This window comes from Leopardus geoffroyi, chromosome D3 (assembly GCF_018350155.1).
Source record: "Leopardus geoffroyi isolate Oge1 chromosome D3, O.geoffroyi_Oge1_pat1.0, whole genome shotgun sequence".
Taxonomy (NCBI): Eukaryota; Metazoa; Chordata; class Mammalia; order Carnivora; family Felidae; genus Leopardus; species Leopardus geoffroyi.
In genome coordinates, this window is record NC_059339.1 from 66,080,923 (window position 1) to 66,100,714 (window position 19,792).

The window sequence follows — 19,792 nt, forward strand, 5'->3', positions numbered from 1 at the left end:
AGAGGGAGACACAGAATCTGAAACAGGCTCCAGGCTCTGAGCCATCAGCCCAGAGCCCGACGCGGGGCTCGAACTCACGGACCGCGAGATCATGACCTGAGCTGAAGTCGGACGCTTAACCGACTGAGCCACCCAGGCGCCCCGCTATTCTTAATTCCCTCCCTCCCAAGCAGCTATTTCTTTTACCCTAAATTCCATATACTTTTACCACACAACGCGAATGCAACCTATACACCACAGCATGCGTGGCCTTGCCAATAATACTTTGCTTCATAAGTTTTGTAATTACCTCAAAAGTCTTGTTTTCTCAACAAGATTATGTATGTCTCATGTGATGAGCACCTTCCTATGCATCTTATGTGTTTGTAATACTACAGACAATTAACAGCAATGTGTTCTGCTACTGTTACAATGGCAAAGCCATTTGCTGCTCAGTGTCAGAAGCACTACTCCCAGGTTTCATGGAAACTTCCCTTTCAACTGCTAATAAGCTATAAGCAATCTAAAATTAAATGAGAAATGGAAATATCTTTCATGATAATAAAACAAGAATCATTATAAGAGTCACTGTTCATCAAACTGCATTCTATACTAGACAGGAAGTTTTCTGCCTCATAAAAAAATGCACCAGTGAATTATATCATTCCCTCTTTTACTTGCAAGCAGTCATCTGTACTCCCCAGGCTGTTTTCTACTTACTGCTCATTCTTCAGAAGGTAATACTGGCAAGGGTAGAACAAAGGCAGGATCTTATCCAGGACATGAACCACTGTTCGCAAATGCCTCGACTGGACCAGAATTCCCAACAGTGGGATGCCTTCTGCACAGAACTTCTCAATGCTATGGAAAGAGACAAAGGCAATGAGCATGCAAGGCAGCCGGCTCAGAAAATGACGTTCTTCCAGTGAGCCATCAGCCTACTTGCTACCCAGTTGATCTCAGGTCTCCAGCACGTTTCTGCACCACCAAACTTAGCCCAGGAATACTAGCATCAGAGCTCTGGAGCACAAAGGAACTTAAGTTTCATCCATATGCTCATTTTACACGTGAGAAAGGTGAAGTATCATGCCCAAATTCACATAATTTCCTATTGGAGGACCAAAATGAGAACCCAGGTTTGCAAATTTCCAGTCCACAGCACTTTGCCACTACCCTACTTTGCTTCCCAAATGGTGCTTCTTCTAAGAGCCGTGGGGCTCTCACTGTCTGCATATTCCCACAAGGTAGCAGAGCAAAGAGAAGATTCAAAAGTGAGTTCATTCTGTTAGTATAAAATGGCAAAGTTCTTCTGAAACCAATTTGCATAAAAATTTACTCTTTGACGCACTTCAGAAAATCTATCTTTAAGAAATAATCTCAAATGCGGAGGAACATACGACAGATGAGCCATGTAAAAGATGGACTTTTCAAAACTGTTTAAAATCACAAACTCAGAAGCACACATGATTTATGTAAATTTTGGAAAAATGCATTCAATGCGAATATTATCACATTATTAAAAAATAACGTATACCAGGGGTGCCTGGGTGGCTCAGTCAGTTGAGCATCTGACGTCAGCTTATTTAGCTCATAATCTCATGGTTCATGAGCTGAGCCCCACATCAGGCTCGCTGCTGTAGGCACAGAGACCGCTTTGGATACTCTGCCTTCCCCCCCCACCCACCCCCAACTTGTGCGCATGCACTCTTTCTCTCAAAAATAAATATCAAAAAACAAAACAAAACAATGTTTCATTAGGGTGAGAAAGATTCTGGGTGATTTCTTTGACTACTGTTCTCTGTATTCTGTGATGTTATATTCGTATACAACTTATACTGCTGCATACTCTGCACCCAACCCTAAGCACATTCAAAAGATTGTTAAGTTAATTCTAGTATGCATACATCCCAGACGACCGTGGTGGATGGAATTCAGCCCCAAAGAGAAACTCTTTATTCCCATCTTCACTCCATTCAGGATTTGGTAATCAGCACCGAACAAATACTTATGTTTGGAGAAGACACACAGTCTTATCAGTGAGTAAAGGAACTACAGTCCCAGAATGAATAGAAGAAACAAGAAGAAGCATGAAATGATTGAGTTCAGAACACTACACTCTGAATCCACACGCCAGACATATGCTAAACGTGTTCAGTGAATTAGAACTCACTTAAGGCTCATAAAGTAAGTCCAGTACTATTATTATTCCCATTTTATAGATGAGATGACTGAGGTACAGGACCCTGAGAATGATACGAGGGCTATTGGAAAAGATGTAGAGTGCCTCCCAAAGTGCTTAATTAAGATCTCTCCTCGTCCTAGTGGATCACTTCTACCCTCTTTTACCTGACTTTCAAATCTGTCCATCACTAGTCCTACTGACCTACTTGATCACCTCCGTTCACTACCATGAAGCATGGGCTTCAGTCAGGAGTGTTTCCTCATCACTCCTCACTCTTCCCTCTCCCCACTCAGACACCTGGTGCTCCTTCCCACGTTCATGCTTGAATCAAATATATACTAGTTCAAGTTCTGGAGATACACTGATGAAAGGAGGATGCCCCTGCCTTCAAGGAGCACACAGTGCATGAGAAGAGCGAGAGAGACGATTACACTACAATACAGTAAGGGCTCTGCTCAGAGCACACAGGTGCTATGGGTGGGGGAGTGGATGGTCCGAGGCTGAATCTTCAACACCGTCACCTGGCAAGGTTACCTGGCAAGGGTGAGCATCACCACTCTGCCCCCTAGCCTCGGACGCCTTCTCTACTTAAGACTCCTCTCCAAAGCTTAGCTCCTCCACGCAGGCATCCTGCCCTAATGATCTCTCCTTCCTTTAAATTCCTTCTGCTCATACTCTTGAGTGGTTCCCAATCCAGGCTGTACATCAGAATAATCTGGAGAACGGCCCCAGACTAATTAGATCAGGACTCTCACACTCTTCTCTGCACAGGGAGCTTTAGAATCACTCCAAACGTGACTCTGAAGAGCAGCAAGAACGGAGAAGCACTGCTCTACACCTCTCATCCAGCCCACGGTCATGTCTTTAGTGCTGCCAATTGATTCCATCCACCATCTCCACTAAACTGTCAACAGCCTGAAGGCCACTAACAATCCTGTCTCTCTCCCACTTCTTGGCACAAGGCTGAACATAAAAAGCTAATAGCACAACTGGCATCCTACTGAAAATATATGTAATGTGGAACAAGATGTTGAAATTGGGATACTAAAAAGGTATTACAGTGAGTCTAAAATGAAAGAACCAGAAAGCATGGAGGTGAAAGAAATTTTAGAAAAAAAGAGGCTAAAAAAAATTAATACACTGTAGGAAAATGATCTCTGGGGGGAAAAAAAGGATTTTTAACCAACTAAGAATTCATTCATTTACTTACTGCACCAGTTACTTATTGCACCAGCTATAGCCTTCAGCACTGGGATAAAATGGTAACACAAGACAACCACGGCTCCTGAGGTTAGGACCTCACACATGATCCCTGAGAAGACTGAACAGAAAACTACCACTCAGTGTAGAAGAGACAGAGATCGCTCTAGGCTCATACCAGAGAAGCACGTGACCTGAGCAGGCATTTCATTCCCCTGGGCAGGTTTAGCCCTCTAACTGAGAAGCCGAAGTTGGGCTGCCATCACTTTAAACAAAATTCAGTAGAGATGACGAATTATTTTTATATTGTCACTATTCCAAGGAAGACAAAACATCTAGCGCTAACATGAACATTCGCCTCTGGGTGACAGGTATACTCTCTCCGTAATGTATGAGATGATTTTCTGGTACAAATGTGTCTTATATGAATTTGGGCAGCATTTCCCCTACATAAGCCATTAATAAGGCTTATAATTTGGTCCTGATTGCCCTTAGATAGGTTTGATGGAGGCCTCAGACCTTGGGATGTGAAAAATGAAATCCAGAATCACTGACTACAAGGTTCAGCAACCCTAGGGGTTCAGCCCAAACACTGTACCTGTGGCCCACAGCCGTCATAGCTAAGGCCAGATAACAGCCGATGGGCATGCCCGCCTTAACAGCCTTCAAGAGAGGATGAAACGTGGGTGACTCTGTCATGTCAGGCACAGTGCTGGAGAAGGGAACAGTTGGACAATTCTGCTGTATTCCATAATCATTTTTGTGCAGTTTTAACCTCAAGATCAAGTTCCAGGCCCACTGGTTAAATGAGGTCTCAGGTGTCTCTCCATATCGAACAATACTGGCCAAATATGAAACCTAAAACAATTATTTATTTTAAACCACATTAGTCACATACAAATTAAATCAGTAAGCTCACCCGCCCATTTGCTTTTGTGATCAGCAACGTCCTCAAAAGAGAGGACACACTACTTACCAGTGCTCAGTTTGCAGCACTCAATTACAGCAATTTCTGACAACTGACCACTTCTGCTTACTCACTAGTCTCTTTGTGCGTCTGATCTGAGTCAGCACAAGCAAAGGAGTAATAATACAAAAGTTGGTGCACAACTCATGGGGTGATGATAAATAAGTTTTAACAACCAGTTGGAGTGTGGGAGATCCTTTACAGGGTTTGTCAATTTTGTCAGTGTGAAAACTCCCACCATGGTCAGTTTCAAACTACCAACAGGTCAACAATCTAGTTTGCAAAGTTCCCGAAAATTTAACATTCAGCTCTCCGGAGCCAGGACACGCCAGCTCCAGGTCAAGTCAAATGCCACAGTATTAAAATGGTCACATGTAGGCCACTTCTCAAAGAAAAAAATCTTCATCCAACCACAGAATTCAATTTCAGTATCTTAAGTTGCCAGAAATGTTCTTAGGCAACCTAAGGGTAAATACTGTAGCTATATCCACCCAAATCATTTATAATAAAGATATTCTCAATATATAAGAGAAGGAAATACCTGCTTCATACTTTCAGAAAGAAGCCCAGCATACGGCTTCTGTGCAAGGTATTTCTGGTACGCTTCAAGAATCATTAAAGCCACTTCAGCATGGACTGCTTGATCCAGATGAAGGGTACCCTTTTAAAGAGAAAAATCATCATAAACATGCCATCTTGATTTTTTTAACATACCTTTGAACAAAAGGACTAGGAAGAATAGTAAAAAAAGGATCTTGGATCCTCAACTTTCCAAAAATTACATCACCTAACAATGAAGTTATAAAATGACAACAGGAAAAAACATGGAAATCTTAAAGAACCATTACGTTGTACTTAAATAGTATGAGTCATCCCGGACCCTCATATAAAAGGTATCTTTGAATGTAACTCCCCCACTCCTACCCTAGAAGCTCCATGAAGACTTTAGGTCACAAGTTTAAGGGCACTGCCACAAACCGGGAAGATGTTTGTTTATTATTAAACAAAAAGATACTTAACAAATTAAGTCTATATCCCCTTTCCTCATTTTCTCATCAGTGAAAATATAGAAGATACTCAACAACACAAATAAAATATTCCTTTAGGAGCCTGAAGTTGCCTATAGAATTTCCCATCCAATCTTCCTTTGCAACCTGAAGAAACACATTCCTGGGGCACCTGAGTGGCTCAGCTGGTTAAGCATCCAACTCTTGATTTTGGCTCAGGTCATGACCTCACAGTTTGTGAGATGGAGCCCCGTGTCGGGATCCACAGGGACAGCAAGGAGCCTGCTTGGGATTCTCTCTCTCCCGCTCTCTGCCCCTCCCCAGTTTGTGCACTCTCTCTCAAAAATAAATAACAAATAAACAATAAAAAAAAAGAAATAAAGAAATATATCCCTAATCCTCTCACGAATCCTCTAACGAAGGATCATGAAGACTCTCATAGGGAAGTTCATGCAGCCTGCTAGGAGAGGGAGGACTAGGGGCTTCTATTCACAAGTCAGAGAACACGAGGATGGAAAAGAGGGGTCTACAGCTCTCACATGGAGTGGGGGAAGCCCCGGATGAACCCATGGGCAGACCCAGGTGGTCAGGGACACTCTGGAAGAAAAGCTCCCTGGCTCCAGTTTTCTCATCTGTACAACGGGGTCAAGTTCGTGCAAAACACACAAGATGGCTATGACAACCAAATGATTTGTTCAGAAAAAAAGCTGGCAGACTGTTAGAGAGGGCTGAGTTCTCTCCCATTTTCCCTTTAAAATGTTGAAACATTTTGACCTAGGAACTAACACATAAGGCCTAGAGTAAAGAGGAAGGAAAGTTTTAATGGTCAAAATCATGGACGTGGCATCTTTAGAGACATGATACATAGCAAACTCTTAATACTAAAAACTATTAATAATAACATTAATAAACTATGATTAATAAAAACTACCAACACTGAGTACTGAGAAATGTTTATGTTTTGAGGAAATGTTTCTCTAAAATTGATGTGTAGAACCTCCAGTATCTAGAGAGTGGTTTTGATACACATACCTGTTCACCAAATCCCCAATTCAGTCCTTCTAGAATAACACAGGCCAACTTATTCTTCACCATTGTCAGGTTATAATTCAATAACCAGTCCCGAATCACGGCTATCTCAGAGGCAGAAGGTCGCCAGAGATACAGAGGCAGTTCTTTAAACAAGTATAAAGAAACCTTATTTAAAAGAAAATGATGGTAATTAAGATCAAAGCTTAAGGAACAATCCTGAATTACTACAATATATTATTAAACTGCCTGCAAAATTTTTTTTCCAAAAGGAAGTGGAGTTTTGTTTGATTTTTAGACAAATGAAATGGACATCATGGACAACCAAAAGAAATAAATATTAAAACCAATGATACAGCAAAAGCACATTTTGCTACCCTGTGTAAAGGTCAATCTTTTATTACGTATAATTTGGTATACTTCCATTTAATAAAACCACCATACCAAGACCCAAATTTAAAGCCATAATAAACGAGGAACAGTCATTCATTTTACAAAAAGATTTAGCGCTTTAAATAATTATTTAAATAAACAAAAAACTGGTAGTTGTCAGAACAGAAGAGGGGAGGATAGTAGGGGGATGGGTGAAAAAGGTAAAGGAGATTAAAAGTGTAAAACTGGTACAAACTTCCAGTTATAAAATAAATAAATCACAGCGATGAGAAGTACAGTATAGTAATTACAGTCAGTGACACTGTAGTAACTTTGTACAGTGACAGATGGTACCTACACTTATTGTGGTAAGCATTTAGTAAAGTATATCATCGCCAAATCACTATGTTGTACACTTGAAATGAATATGATATTGCACGTCAACTACACTTCAGTAAAAAAATTATTATTTCTTTTCTGGCATCTAAGAAGATATTTCTGTTAGCTCCCAAGCAATCTGGGGAGGAGGGACAAGGAGTGAACAGAGGTAAAAATGAAATAAGATTAACCAAGAGTTGGTAACTGTTGAAAGTAGATGATGGGTACACAGGGATTCATTTCCTATTCTCCCTTTTATATATATTTGACAGATTCTATAATAAAAAGTTTTTAAAATCCTGTTTACAACAAGTCTATAGCATCACTTTTTGAATAACCTATCGATGTGTGCAAATTAAGATAAATCTGGGGTCACTCAATAGTTTGCTTTAAGGGAGACTGATCAGAAGAGCAATTCATTTTATATTGTCTAGAACAGTGCTATCCAATGGAAATACAATGTAAGCCACATACATAATTTTAATTTTTCTGCTAGCCACATATTTTAAAAGTAAAACAAGTGAAATTAATATATTTCATTTAATCTAACATGCCCAATACATTATCAACATGTGATCATTATACAAAACTATTGAGATACTCTACATACTTTATGTTCACACTAAATCTTTGAAACCCAGTGAGTACTTTACACTTACAATACATCTCAATTTGGACTAGCCACCTTTCAAGGACTCTACAGTTGCACGTACCTAGTGGCTACTATATTGGACAACACAAATCTAGAACATGCATACTAGTACTTTTCAGGTTCCTGCACTGCTCCCAATGAGAGGCAAAACAAAATGGGAAAGAACAGTAGAAAGAATGAATTTTAAAGAAGCCTTTCCTGGGGTGCCGGGGTGGCTCAGTCAGCTAAGTGTCCGACTTTGGCTCAGGTCATGATCTCGCAGTCTGTGAGTTCAAGCCCCGTATCAGGCTCTGTGCTGACAGCTCAGAGCCTTGGAGCCTGCTTCTGATTCTGTGTCTTCCTCTCTCTCTGCCCCTCCCCCACTCATGTTCTATCTCTCTCCTTTAAGAGTAAATAAACACCAAAAAAAATTTTTTTTTAATTAAAAAAAAAATTACCAAAATAAATCTATCGATACATACAAAGAATAACACACGATGATCAAGTGGCTTTTATTCCAGAAAGCAGTAACAGTTCAACGTTTGAAAACTAGGACAGTTTAGAGCCCACAGATCATTCCTAGGCTCTGGGGCTAGTTCTAATTCCTGATTATCCCAAGGTAACAGCAAAAATATTCAAAGCCATCATATTCATCTGAAGGCACAGAAGGTTTGAACAAGTTCCTCCAAAAACGTCAGCAAGTTCACAAAGCATTAAGGAACTACAGGTATAAACAGAGAATGGAGGCACCTTTTAGAAGATATGCTCTAAAAAACATTATGCTTCCAATTTTTATACTTAAAGTCAAGCATACCTCTGGGCCAGTTTACTAGAAGTATTATGAGCAAATTTAAAATGTAAGTGGGTGTATGTTAGCCAACTTGACAATAAATTATATTAAAAATAAATAAATGAAATGAAATAAAATTCATCCATATGGAAAATTAAATTAAATTAAATGTAAAATGCAAGTGTGGCCAAAACCAGACAGCCACTTAAGAGAAAATGGTGATGAGCTCAACCAAAGCGGAAGAATCTTGCGACCCACTGTGTATTTCTTTAGAACTCATTCCATTAGATAATCACCCAAAAAGGAGTAGCCAAAAACATGCTCCCGTATATTGAATATAAAAGCCCTTTCGTCTCAATAAAATCATATCATATCGTGGTGGGATACAATGCTTTTATTAAAAAGAAAAAGTACTACTGCCACTATGAAAACACTATGGTGCTGCCTCAAAAATGAAAAATGGAATTACCCTGTGTTCCAACAACTCTACTTCTGGGTATATACCCAAAAGAATGGAGAGCAGGGCCTCAAAAAGACAGCTGTACGCTCACATTCACAGCAGCATTATTCACAACAGCCAGAAGGGAGAAGCAATCTGAGTGTCCAGCAACAGATGAACAGATAAACAAAATGTGGTCTACACATGCACTAGAATATTATGCGGGCTTAAAAAAGAAGGAAATTCTGACACATGCTACGACATGCATGAACACCGACGACAATATGTCAAATGAAATAGGCTAATCACAAAAGGACAAATACTGTGTGGATTATTTACATGAGGTACGTAGAGTAGCCAAACTCTAGACAGAGAGAAGGTAGAATGTTGGTTACCAGGGACTGGAGGGTGGAGGGTGGAGGGTGGAGGGAATGCAGGCTTACTGATTAATAGGTATAGAGCTCCAGTTCTGCAAGATGGAAAGAGTTCTGTAGCTGGATGACAGCAATGGTAACAAGCAAAACAATGGGGATGTACTTATGTCACTGAACCGTACATTTAAAAAGGGTTAAGATGGTATATTTTATGTCGTGTATAATTTACCACAATTAAATTTTTTAATGTAAAAAAAAGTACAATGTACTTTTCCAAGGAGAGCGTATCATTTATTCTTCATTTAGGAAAAATGTGTCTCATAAACCAATCTTTCCCCGGAATCTGCCCACTTATGAATGTAATGAAGCAATGAAAGTTATCAGTGATACATCCTACAGGGACAATGCAGTGACTACAAGATGAAGGGCCTCTGCAAATACTATCACTTTAAATGCTCCTCTTCAAGTTACAATGTGGGACTATCTGCCATTAGCAAAACTTACACATTATAGCAGTATTACAGATGACGAAGAAAATCTTCAGTAAGTGTGTGTTTTTCTAAAATGGTACATCCAGGGGCGCCTGGGTGGCTCAGTCAGTTGAGCATCCGACTTCAGCTCAGGTCATGATCTCACAGTTTGTGAGCTGGAGCCCCATGTCGGGCTCTGTGCTGACAGCTTGGAGCCTGGAGCCTGCTTCAGATTCTGTGTCTCCCTCTCTCTCTGCCCCTCCCCCACTCATGCTCTGTCTCTCTCTCCTTCAAAAATAAGTAAATATTTTTTAAAAATTTTTTAAATGGTACATCCACACAATGGAATATTTGGCCACTAAAAGTCATGAAGTGCTGACTCATGCTACAATGTGGATGAACCCAAAAACTATGCTAAGTAAAAGAAGCCGCTCACAGACCACATATTGTATGATTCCATTAATACAAAACGTCCAGAACAGTCAAATTTATAGAGACAGAAAGTAGATTAGTGGTGGCTTATGGCTGGAGGGGATGGAGGGACAGAGTGTGATAGCTAAAGGGTATGTGGTTTCTTTTTGAGGTGATCAAACTGTTCTAAAATTGAGAGTGGTGATGGCTACACAACTCTGTGAAAAAACAAACACACCAACTTTCATGCTTTAAATAGGGGAACTGTATGGTATGTGAGTTATGTCACAATCCAGCTGTTTTTAACATCAACAGACTACAAAAGGGATTGTGACAAATGACAGAAATAAACTGTATGTGTCTTGTTTGACTTAAATTACCACTTTTATTTTCGCTTTTGGCCTATGTAAACAGAGCCTTCTTTCTTAATCATAGTTGTTTCTTCCAAGTATAAACTATAAAAATTACGAAAGCCAAACAAACTTTGAAATACAAACTGTTATTAACTATATAGACTGTACTTAAAAGCCTGTTATTGAGGGATATCTGGGTGGCTCGGTCGACCGGTTAAACATCCCAACTCTTGATTTCAGTTCAGGTCATGATCTCAGGGTCATGAGAGCGAGCCCTGCGTTGGGCTCCACACTGAGTGTGCAGCCTGCTTTAAGATTTTCACTCTCCCTCTCCCTCTGCCCCTCTCCCATGCATGCATGTGTGCATGTGAGCCCTCTCTCAAAACGAGAAAAAAGAAAAAAGAAAAGATAACAAAAACCTGTTATTGAGGGAGGTACAAAGTCACTTTGAGGAGATTAAAGAGAATCACAGCTTTTTGTAAGAAGCCGCTAACCCCAAGCAGGCATGGTGAATGGCAGGGCCCAGGACACACTACATTGTCTTCATCCTGCTGCGCCCGTCACTCAGTCATTCCCCAACAACCTGATTATTTTTCTCATTGCTCCATTACTCCAGGATAACAGAACAAAAAAAGCAAAACATACAAACAAATTAAGTGCTCTTACCATTCCAACCTGGTCAATGGTGTCTTGAACTCTATCCAAAAGGACAGAAATTATCTCAGGGTGAACAGCTGTGATGGCCCCTAAGAGCTCTCGACCAACCTTTGAAAAAGTCTCTCTGGTGGACAGGGTGACATAAGATACCTAAAAGTGGGAGGAGGTGGAGATGGCACTTTCAATACCCATCAATTATCAGTCAAACCACAGTTCCTTAATGCAGGATGTTTTCAAGTAAAAGAGAAAGAGCCTCACACTGAGCCTTGGGTCATGCCATGTTCAAAAAGATGTCAGAACTACAGAGAGCTACCTGTCTACCTGAGGCTGAGTCAGGAGGAGAGGGAAAGGCACCTATGTAATGACTTCAAGCACCGGGTTCAGGAAGTATATCCCAAAGCCTGTCTGTAGCTATATCCCTTTGGTGTAAAAACTTTCTAAATTTGAGGGGCGCCTGGGTGGCGCAGTCGGTTAAGCGTCCGACTTCAGCTAGGTCACGATCTCGCGGTCCGTGAGTTCGAGCCCCGCGTCGGGCTCTGGGCTGATGGCTCAGAGCCTGGAGCCTGTTTCCGATTCTGTGTCTCCCTCTCTCTCTGCCCCTCCCCCGTTCATGCTCTGTCTCTCTCTGTCCCAAAAATAAATAAACGTTGAAAAAAAAAAAAACTTTCTAAATTTGAGAAAATTGCCAAAATGATGAAAACCAGAATGCATTTCATAGAAATACCTATTGTCTGCTATAAAATAAAATCCCCAACTACAAGAGCTTCTAAAATATCAATGTTTATCAACTCCTCTTAACATATTCCAAAGTACAGGTTATAATCCACTGATGCCAATGGCAAGCACATTTCTTTTTTTAAAAAATACAGTGGAATAGAACAGAAAAATAACAGAATAGAATAGAAAATTGTGAGGGTGCATCTCAGTAGCATTAAGTATTGCTTCAGTTTCACACATACACACACACACACACACACACACACAGGCATACAAAAGCAGAATGTAATACACAGTGTAATTTTTACTGTGAGTACTGGCCAAACCCTTGAAACATTCAAGAGCATAAGTGCTAGGGTTAGCACAACAGACCCTAAGAATGCCACTTACTATATGTGAGAACAGACCTTCCCGCCACACCCACGATATTCTCATACCATGAAAATAGTCTGGAATTCCAGACCCATTTAGACCTTAACCTCACAAGTAAGTATAGGAATAGCCTAGTGCTGGACCCTGGAAAAGAACTTTGGATCAGCCAGTTCATTCATTCTTAAACCAGGATACTTCGGAGAAGGTGTTAAACTCAGAGAATCTTCTTCAAACATAATTTTACTTAAGTGTACTCGAATAGTTTGGAAGAGATATTTTTTAATGAAGATAAACAGATACATGACAACCTAAATTGAAAATATACATCTTTTAAAATTCACAAAACTCTAATAAAAATCTTGATAACCACTTTGGGTTCCGTCTCTAGATACTCAGGGGTCCAAAGTCTACTCTCTTCCTCCATTAGGGATGACTCAGTGAAGGATCTCATCCCAGCCTGTCATCTTATAGATGAAGCAGCTGAACACAGAGTGATGAGGTGTCTTTCCTGCTGTGAGATGAGCAATTATTAACAGAGTTCAAACAAACCCAGGTCTTCTGGCTGTAGCATCAGTATCCTTTCCACCATCTCATTTAAATTGGATTGGAAGCCAGGCTTATGCGTAATTGGCACTGACACAGGGTAGAGGGACAACAGACTGTTAAAACCACAAGTGTCAGGCTGTGCCAGAATGCCTATTCCTCACCGAAACTCATGTATCAGATGTCAAGAGACAGTAGGGGGAAATAGAATGAGTATGATTCATATTTTCAACATTCCTTAGAGCAAAACGATAATCCTTTAATTCTCTATCTCTTTCCATAAGTACAGACAATACAAGTTAGTCACTTTTTTTAAAGCAATCCCCAAAGAGGGGGTGCCTGGGTGGCTCAGTCGGTTAGGCATCCAACTTAGGCTCAGGTCATAATCTCCTGGTTGGTGAGTTTGAGCCCCACGTCAGGCTCTGTGCAGACAGCTTGGAGCCCGGAGCCTGCTTCAGATTCTGTGTCTCCCTCTCTCTCTGCCCCTCCCATGTTCATGCCGTGTCTCTGTCTCTCAATAATAAATAGATGTTAAAAAAAAATTTTTTTTAAAGCAATCCCCAAAGAATCAACACATGGACAATCCAAAAAAAAGCATTTTTTAGCTGATTTCTAAAACTTAATATTCTAACCTCATATATCTCCAGAACAATAATTTTTATGAAGTCTTCATCCACATTGGTTCTTCTGGCCTGAGCCATCTGAGCAAATGTCGTTAGAAGGCAAATCTCTTCTGAGCTATTCATGGAAGAAAGACACTTCTCAAAGTTCACAAAATGTTCTGGGTCTGCAAGTTCATGGCAAGAAAATTAAAATGGGTGAAGAATGAACATAGACCATGTTTAATTACTCTTCCAGAGAGAAAGAAGATATAAAATTAAAAGATATATAGAAATATTTAAAAGTCTCTGTTCCAGCATAGATATCTACAGGCATCGGGAAAAAGCCGGAGACCAGATGAAATTCCAACTCTATATATAATGTAGCCTCAGAGATGACATTAACATCTCCAATTCTCAGTTTCTTCATCTGCTTTAAACAGCTGTTAAAGATTAAATGACACTAGTGACCAGTCACTAGTGAAAGGGTCTGTCAACTGCAAAGCGCTACTACCGTCACTAGGTGTGACATTTTCAAAGGCACACGTGAAACTACTCAGTAACTGTCAGCCAATGAACCATGTGACTAATGAAAACGGCTAAGACTAGCAAAGCGCCCTGCACAAACACAGCACGCATCCCAAACGAAAGAGATTTCCTTATAAATGAAAATCTTGGGCAAGAAGTGAGTCATAACCATGACTGCAATACTGGTAAATGTGATAAACAGTATACGATCTGTTTTACCAACTCCTCAGAGGATGCAGTGGAAGCAATATTACATTTTGTCACTAGGGAGCACTACTGACAAACAGCTCTGAGATCCATGACAGAAGACTGAATGCCACAAAGAAAAGGTATAGAGGAAAGATTTTTAAAAGAGAGAGAGAGAGAGAGAGAGAGAGAGAGAGAGAGACTGTTTAAAAAATGTATTCCCCTGATGGAATTTTCATGGGAAGAAGGCAATAACCCTACAATTCTTTCCACGTGTTTACACCTTTGAGAAATCAAAAGCAGTCTATCAAATGCCCTGTATTTTCAAAATAACTCCCTGGGGGCATTCACAACCCAATTTTCATTTCCCCTCCCCAAACTGGGATCATATCAAGTTACCACCCAGAGCATTTCAAGAATAATGAAAATTGGAATTACCATTCTACTATGTCAAAACAATACAGCCGTCTTTCAAATTTCAAAATTTTTACTTATGAGTACACACAGTAAAATACTCTTAGTCCTTCTACAAGATAAAAAGAATAAAGCCACGACGAGAAAGGCACACAGGTAGGAAAGACCTCCGCTGCCTGCTGGGGCCCGGCCGTACCTTGGAGCTGCCTCTTGCACTCCGCAGGCGGGAGACTGATGCAGAGCTTCTCCAGATTCCCACTCTCCACCTGGTGCATGAGGTAGAAGAGCTTCCAGAGCATCTGGACGGACAGCGTCCCAAAGGGCATCTCTGACATAAACAGCCAAATGCCAAGTCTGCATTTTAAAGAGTAGGAATAATTTCGTCCATCAGTCATCCTCAACACACTGAGAAAGCAGGCAGACCTGCTCTGGTAGAAAAAACAAATTCTTAAATCACAGCACAGCAATTTCGCTAACATGCTTCGGTCACCCACACCTCAAGGATGGATAGCAATGACAGCAATGCTCACAAAGCACTTACTCTGTGCCAGGTACTGTTCTAATCACCCTACATCATCTCACTCCATCCTCACAAGACCCGGGCAAGAACTATCACTGACAATATCCCCAATTTACACATAAGGTCACCAAGGCACAGAAGGGGTAGTAAGAGGCAGAACTGTGTTTTAAACCAAAGATCTTAATAAGACCTAGATGACAGGTTGCTTAGATGTGGATATACGTGTGTGAGCTTAAGTACAGGTATGTGGGTACACACAGACACGTGTGCCATGGGTGGGAGGAGAACCAAAAGCCCTCCTGTGACTCCCCACTCATCACTGAATGAAATTCAAACCCTTCAAGCCCCACATTCAAAGGCCTGCGCTTACAGCTCAGACCCATGTTTCTAACCAGAGCCCTCGCTGTGTTCAGACCATTCGTGGACAAGCCTGGCAAGAACCTATTACCTGCAAGCAGCTACCAATCCATTTGTGAAGCCCTCCTCTGATTTCCTCCTCAGCACTATCACAGAATTTGGTCCACGCCTGACTTTGGCAACATCATACCCTTTATCAGTGGTTCTCACACTGGAGTGGGCAGAAAAAGCCACAAAGTGGAAAATGCAGATTGCAAGGCCTGCCTATAGGATCCTGATTTTGTAGATCACAGTTGGGGCCCAAGAATTTGCACATTCTAGAGTCACCGCAGGTGACTCAGACTCAAGTGCTCCTCAAACCACACAGCGAGAAATGCCTCAAGTTACTGTAATTTACGTACACATACAAACCATGACAATTTGAAAGCAGAAACCAGGTTTTGCTCATCTTTGAATAAACCACCATGTAACCTAGAGTCTTGTATTTTAATTATCCACTACCTAAGCCAGTATCTTGAAAACAATCAGCACTCAATAGCACCTTTAAATGCAATTAAAACTTTGTGGTGTGAATTTTATACCAAAGAAATCTTGGAAAAAACAGGGAGGCACTCAAAACGGTTGCTTTATTTTGGGCAAAACTACAAGTTGTCCAATTACAAACAAGGCTTATTAAGAGAACAAGAAAAAGGTACTAAATAGTGCATGCCTGACCCACATCTATACCCAAACCACTACTGACCTAGATTTGAAAAGCAACAGCTAGACTCTTGAGCAAAGGTTGAAGAAACCATAACTTCAGGTGAGCTAAGCTTCTGTCTTATTATATAATTATCCGAGGGACGCATGGGTGGCTCAGTCGGTTAAGCGGCCGACTTCAGCTCAGGTCATGATCTCTCAGTCTCTGAGTTCGAGCCCCGCATCAGGCTCTGTGCTGGCAGCTCAGAGCCTGGAGCCTGCTTCCGATTCTGTGTCTCCCTCTCCCTCTGCCCCTCCCCTGCTTGTTCTTTGTCTCTGTCTCTGTCTCTCTCTCTCTCTCTCTAAAAAATAAACATTAAAAAAAAAAATTAAATAATATCCTAACACCTCACACAGGACCTGACACTCTTGTATAACTTATCCCAAAACAATGAGAGAAAACTGCAGAGGCCTTAAAAGTCATCACAGGGGGCGCCTGGATGGCTCAGTTGGCAAAGCATCCGACTTCAGCTCAGGTCATGATCTCACGGTTCGTGGGTTCGAGCCCCGTGTCGGGCTCTGTGCTGACAGCTTGGGGCCCAGAGCCTGCTTCGGATTCTGTGTCTTCCTCTCTCTTTCTGCCCCTCTCCTACTCACGCTCTGTCTCCCTCTCTCTCTCAAAATTAAATAAACATTAAAAAAAAATTTTTTTTTAAAAAGTCATCATAGAACTCTGTATTTCAGGCTACAAAATTCCCCACATGGCAGATATGCAGTAAGTGGCTTAGGCTTTGGCTATCTTTTGGGTTTGTTTTGGGGGATAACCACATCAGAAATTTCTATTGGAGTGCCAAATAAATTTAAGTATCATGGCTTTAAATATCTGATTCTCGTATAATTTCTTTCCTAAAATAAATTATACTCAAGAGTAACAGTTCTCAATATTTTAAAGTTTAAAATGATCATCTTTGTGAATTACAGATATAATACTAGAGGACAGTTCACAGCTCAAAATCTAAGAGCTAGTAGCTATGGCGAGAACTTTCCATCTCAGCTAAGCAGGTGCAAGGATAAGTGATGAGAGCAGAGATGGGAGGCTATTCCTGATCCCCTGGCCGGGTTCTGCACAGGATCTGGTGTACCCCATGAGACAAGCGAATTTATGGATAACACAGAATGTATGACGAATAACCTAAAGATAAATTTCTAAGCCCAAATTCTATTTATCTTAGATCCATGCCTTCTGAGTGCCTACAAGTGCTTAAGACTTAGTCAAGGAATTCTGATATTTCTCTAAGCGAGCACTTATCCTATTCTTCATCTAAAACCACAAAAGAACCACCACCACTTACCACCTAAAAAGTCCTTCGGGGTTTACAAAGTATTTCCATACATTACTGCATTTCATCCTGGTAACATGTCCATGAGGTCAACACAACAGGTAGCATCATCCTCTCCATTTTACAAATGAAGAAAGTGAGGACACGAACACTAGGTGACTTGCCCAAGGTGACAGTAAATAGCCAAGACTCAAACCCCCTCCACAACATGCAATAAATACGGGGCTGAAGCTAAGAGACCCATGGCAAGAGGGAGCATAGCTCAGAAGAAGGCAAAGGTGGGGAAGAGCTGGCAGTTAACTGAGTGAAGCTGGAGGCCAGCAAACCTCTCCCAGCAGAGGGCACAGGGCTGTTAGCAGAACTTGCTCCTACCCTTGGCCATAAGCTCAGGGAAGACAGTGCAGGAGGTACCCTCAAGTGTAACCCGGGCTATAAGCAGCAATAGAAGACAATATGATCAGAAGCCGGCATTTACACAGACAGGACAGGGGACCAGGACCCATAAGAATCCTAGACCTTGAAACCCTCAGAGTAAGTAGGACAACTGAAACAATAAAACTGGCAAATCATTTGCACTGTGCACTACTCTGCCTCACTCAGGCACTGAGTGGGTGTGAAACAGAATTCATACCTTGAATTGAAACTTGAAACTTCTAGGCTACCCCAAAAGTTCAGGGGTGGCAAAACTGAGATATCACAATTGGGTTATTTTAAGATTGAAAGAAACATTAAAGAAAGGGCATTTCAGTCACCACTATAAATAAGGACACTAAAGCCCATGAATTTGCCCAAGATAAGAAGCAGATGAAATACACCTCGACATTACATAAGACATCTACTACAGGGGCGCCTGGGTGGCTCAGTTGGTTGAGCGCCCAACTTCAGCTCAGGTCATGATCTCACAGTTCATGGGTTCGAGCCCCACATCAGGCTCTGTGCTGACCGCTTGCTCAGAGCCTGGAGCCTGCTTCGGATTCTGCATCTCCTTCTCTCTCTGCCCCTCTCCTGCTCACGCTTTCTCTCACTCTGTTTCTCAAAAATAAATAAATGTAAAAAAAAAAAAAAACATTAAAAAATGAGACATCTACTACAGTCTATGACTTTCACGCCAATCTTTCTCACTAGTCAGAGAGCCATTTCTCCACAGTTACCATCATACTCCTTACCTTTTGGCTTTCAGCACATGGAGGACAGCTCTCAAAAACAGCTCATCAAATTCAAGCTGTAGTTTCTCCACAGAGTAGGGCTGCTGGGCCAAACCCAAGCCTTGGTTGTGACTCACAAACTGTGCCCAATGGTCACTCACATAACCAAGGGTCATCCTAAGTGTGAAGACAGGCAATATGGCACTTCTCGTTAATGCACTCAATCCTGACACCTTTATATTACATTTGAAACACAAATTTATTCATATATATTTACTGAACGCCTACTATCTTCTAAGTTCTGAAAAGAATTCAATGGGGGGACAAACACTACCATCATGAGGCTTACATTTAATGGGAGGACAAACAGACAACAAACAAAATAAAGTGAGAAATATAGTCTGTCACATAGTTATCAGTGACATTGAGAAAAATACGCAGGAGAGAGGAATAATGTTTCTCTGGAGTTGGCCAGATTAAGGGGGTTGGTTGGGAACAGGAAAGGCCTTACTGAAGAGGAATACGTGAGTAAACATTGGAAGAAGTCACAGGAATATCTAAGGGAAGAGCATCCCCAGGTAGAAGAAAAAACACCAGGGCCGCTTGGGTGGCTCATTCGGTTAAGCATCCAATTTTGGCTCAGGTCATGATCTCACAGCTCGTGAGTTCGAGCCCCGCGTCGGGCTCTGTGCTGACAGATCAGAGCCTGGAGCCTGCTTCGGATTCCGTGTCTCCCTCTGTCTCTGCCTGCCCCCTGATCCCCACCCCCGCCCCGCTCATTCTCAATCTCTCGCTCAAAAATAAACATTAAAAAAAATTTTTTTTTTAATAAAAAAGAAGAAGATACAGCAATGAAGGTTCCAAGATGTGGTCAGCATGTTGGAGGAACAGTAAGGCAGCCAGTGTGCAAAAGCAAGGTAAGTGAGAGGGAGACTGGCTGGAGAGGAAATGAGAAAAGTGACAGGAAACCAGACCATGAAGGCTGCTGGAGGTCACTGTGAGGACTCTGGCTTTTACTCTGAACAGGACTGGGAGCAAAGGAGTGACATGAACTGACTCACCATTTACCAGGAACACTGGTTGTTGTGAGAATAAGCTCAGGGGGGAGAGCAAGGCAAAGCAAGAAGGTAAGTCAGGAGGCTATTACAATTAAA

At 41.4% G+C, this 19,792-nt stretch overlaps 1 protein-coding gene across 1 annotated transcript in view; it reads right to left on the bottom strand.

Annotated features, from left to right (window-relative positions):
* The window catches only part of EPG5 (ectopic P-granules autophagy protein 5 homolog), a 109,497-nt gene that overhangs the window by 65,952 nt on the left and 23,753 nt on the right, over nt 1-19,792 (bottom strand). The window contains exons 10-17 of the mRNA XM_045459072.1: nt 18,660-18,815; nt 14,795-14,952; nt 13,504-13,658; nt 11,249-11,389; nt 6,368-6,532; nt 4,870-4,989; nt 3,960-4,219; nt 700-840 (exon numbers count right to left, since the gene is read on the bottom strand). Of these exons, the coding sequence (XP_045315028.1) occupies nt 700-840; nt 3,960-4,219; nt 4,870-4,989; nt 6,368-6,532; nt 11,249-11,389; nt 13,504-13,658; nt 14,795-14,952; nt 18,660-18,815 (1,296 nt within the window). The remainder of the gene's footprint in view (nt 1-699; nt 841-3,959; nt 4,220-4,869; nt 4,990-6,367; nt 6,533-11,248; nt 11,390-13,503; nt 13,659-14,794; nt 14,953-18,659; nt 18,816-19,792) is intronic.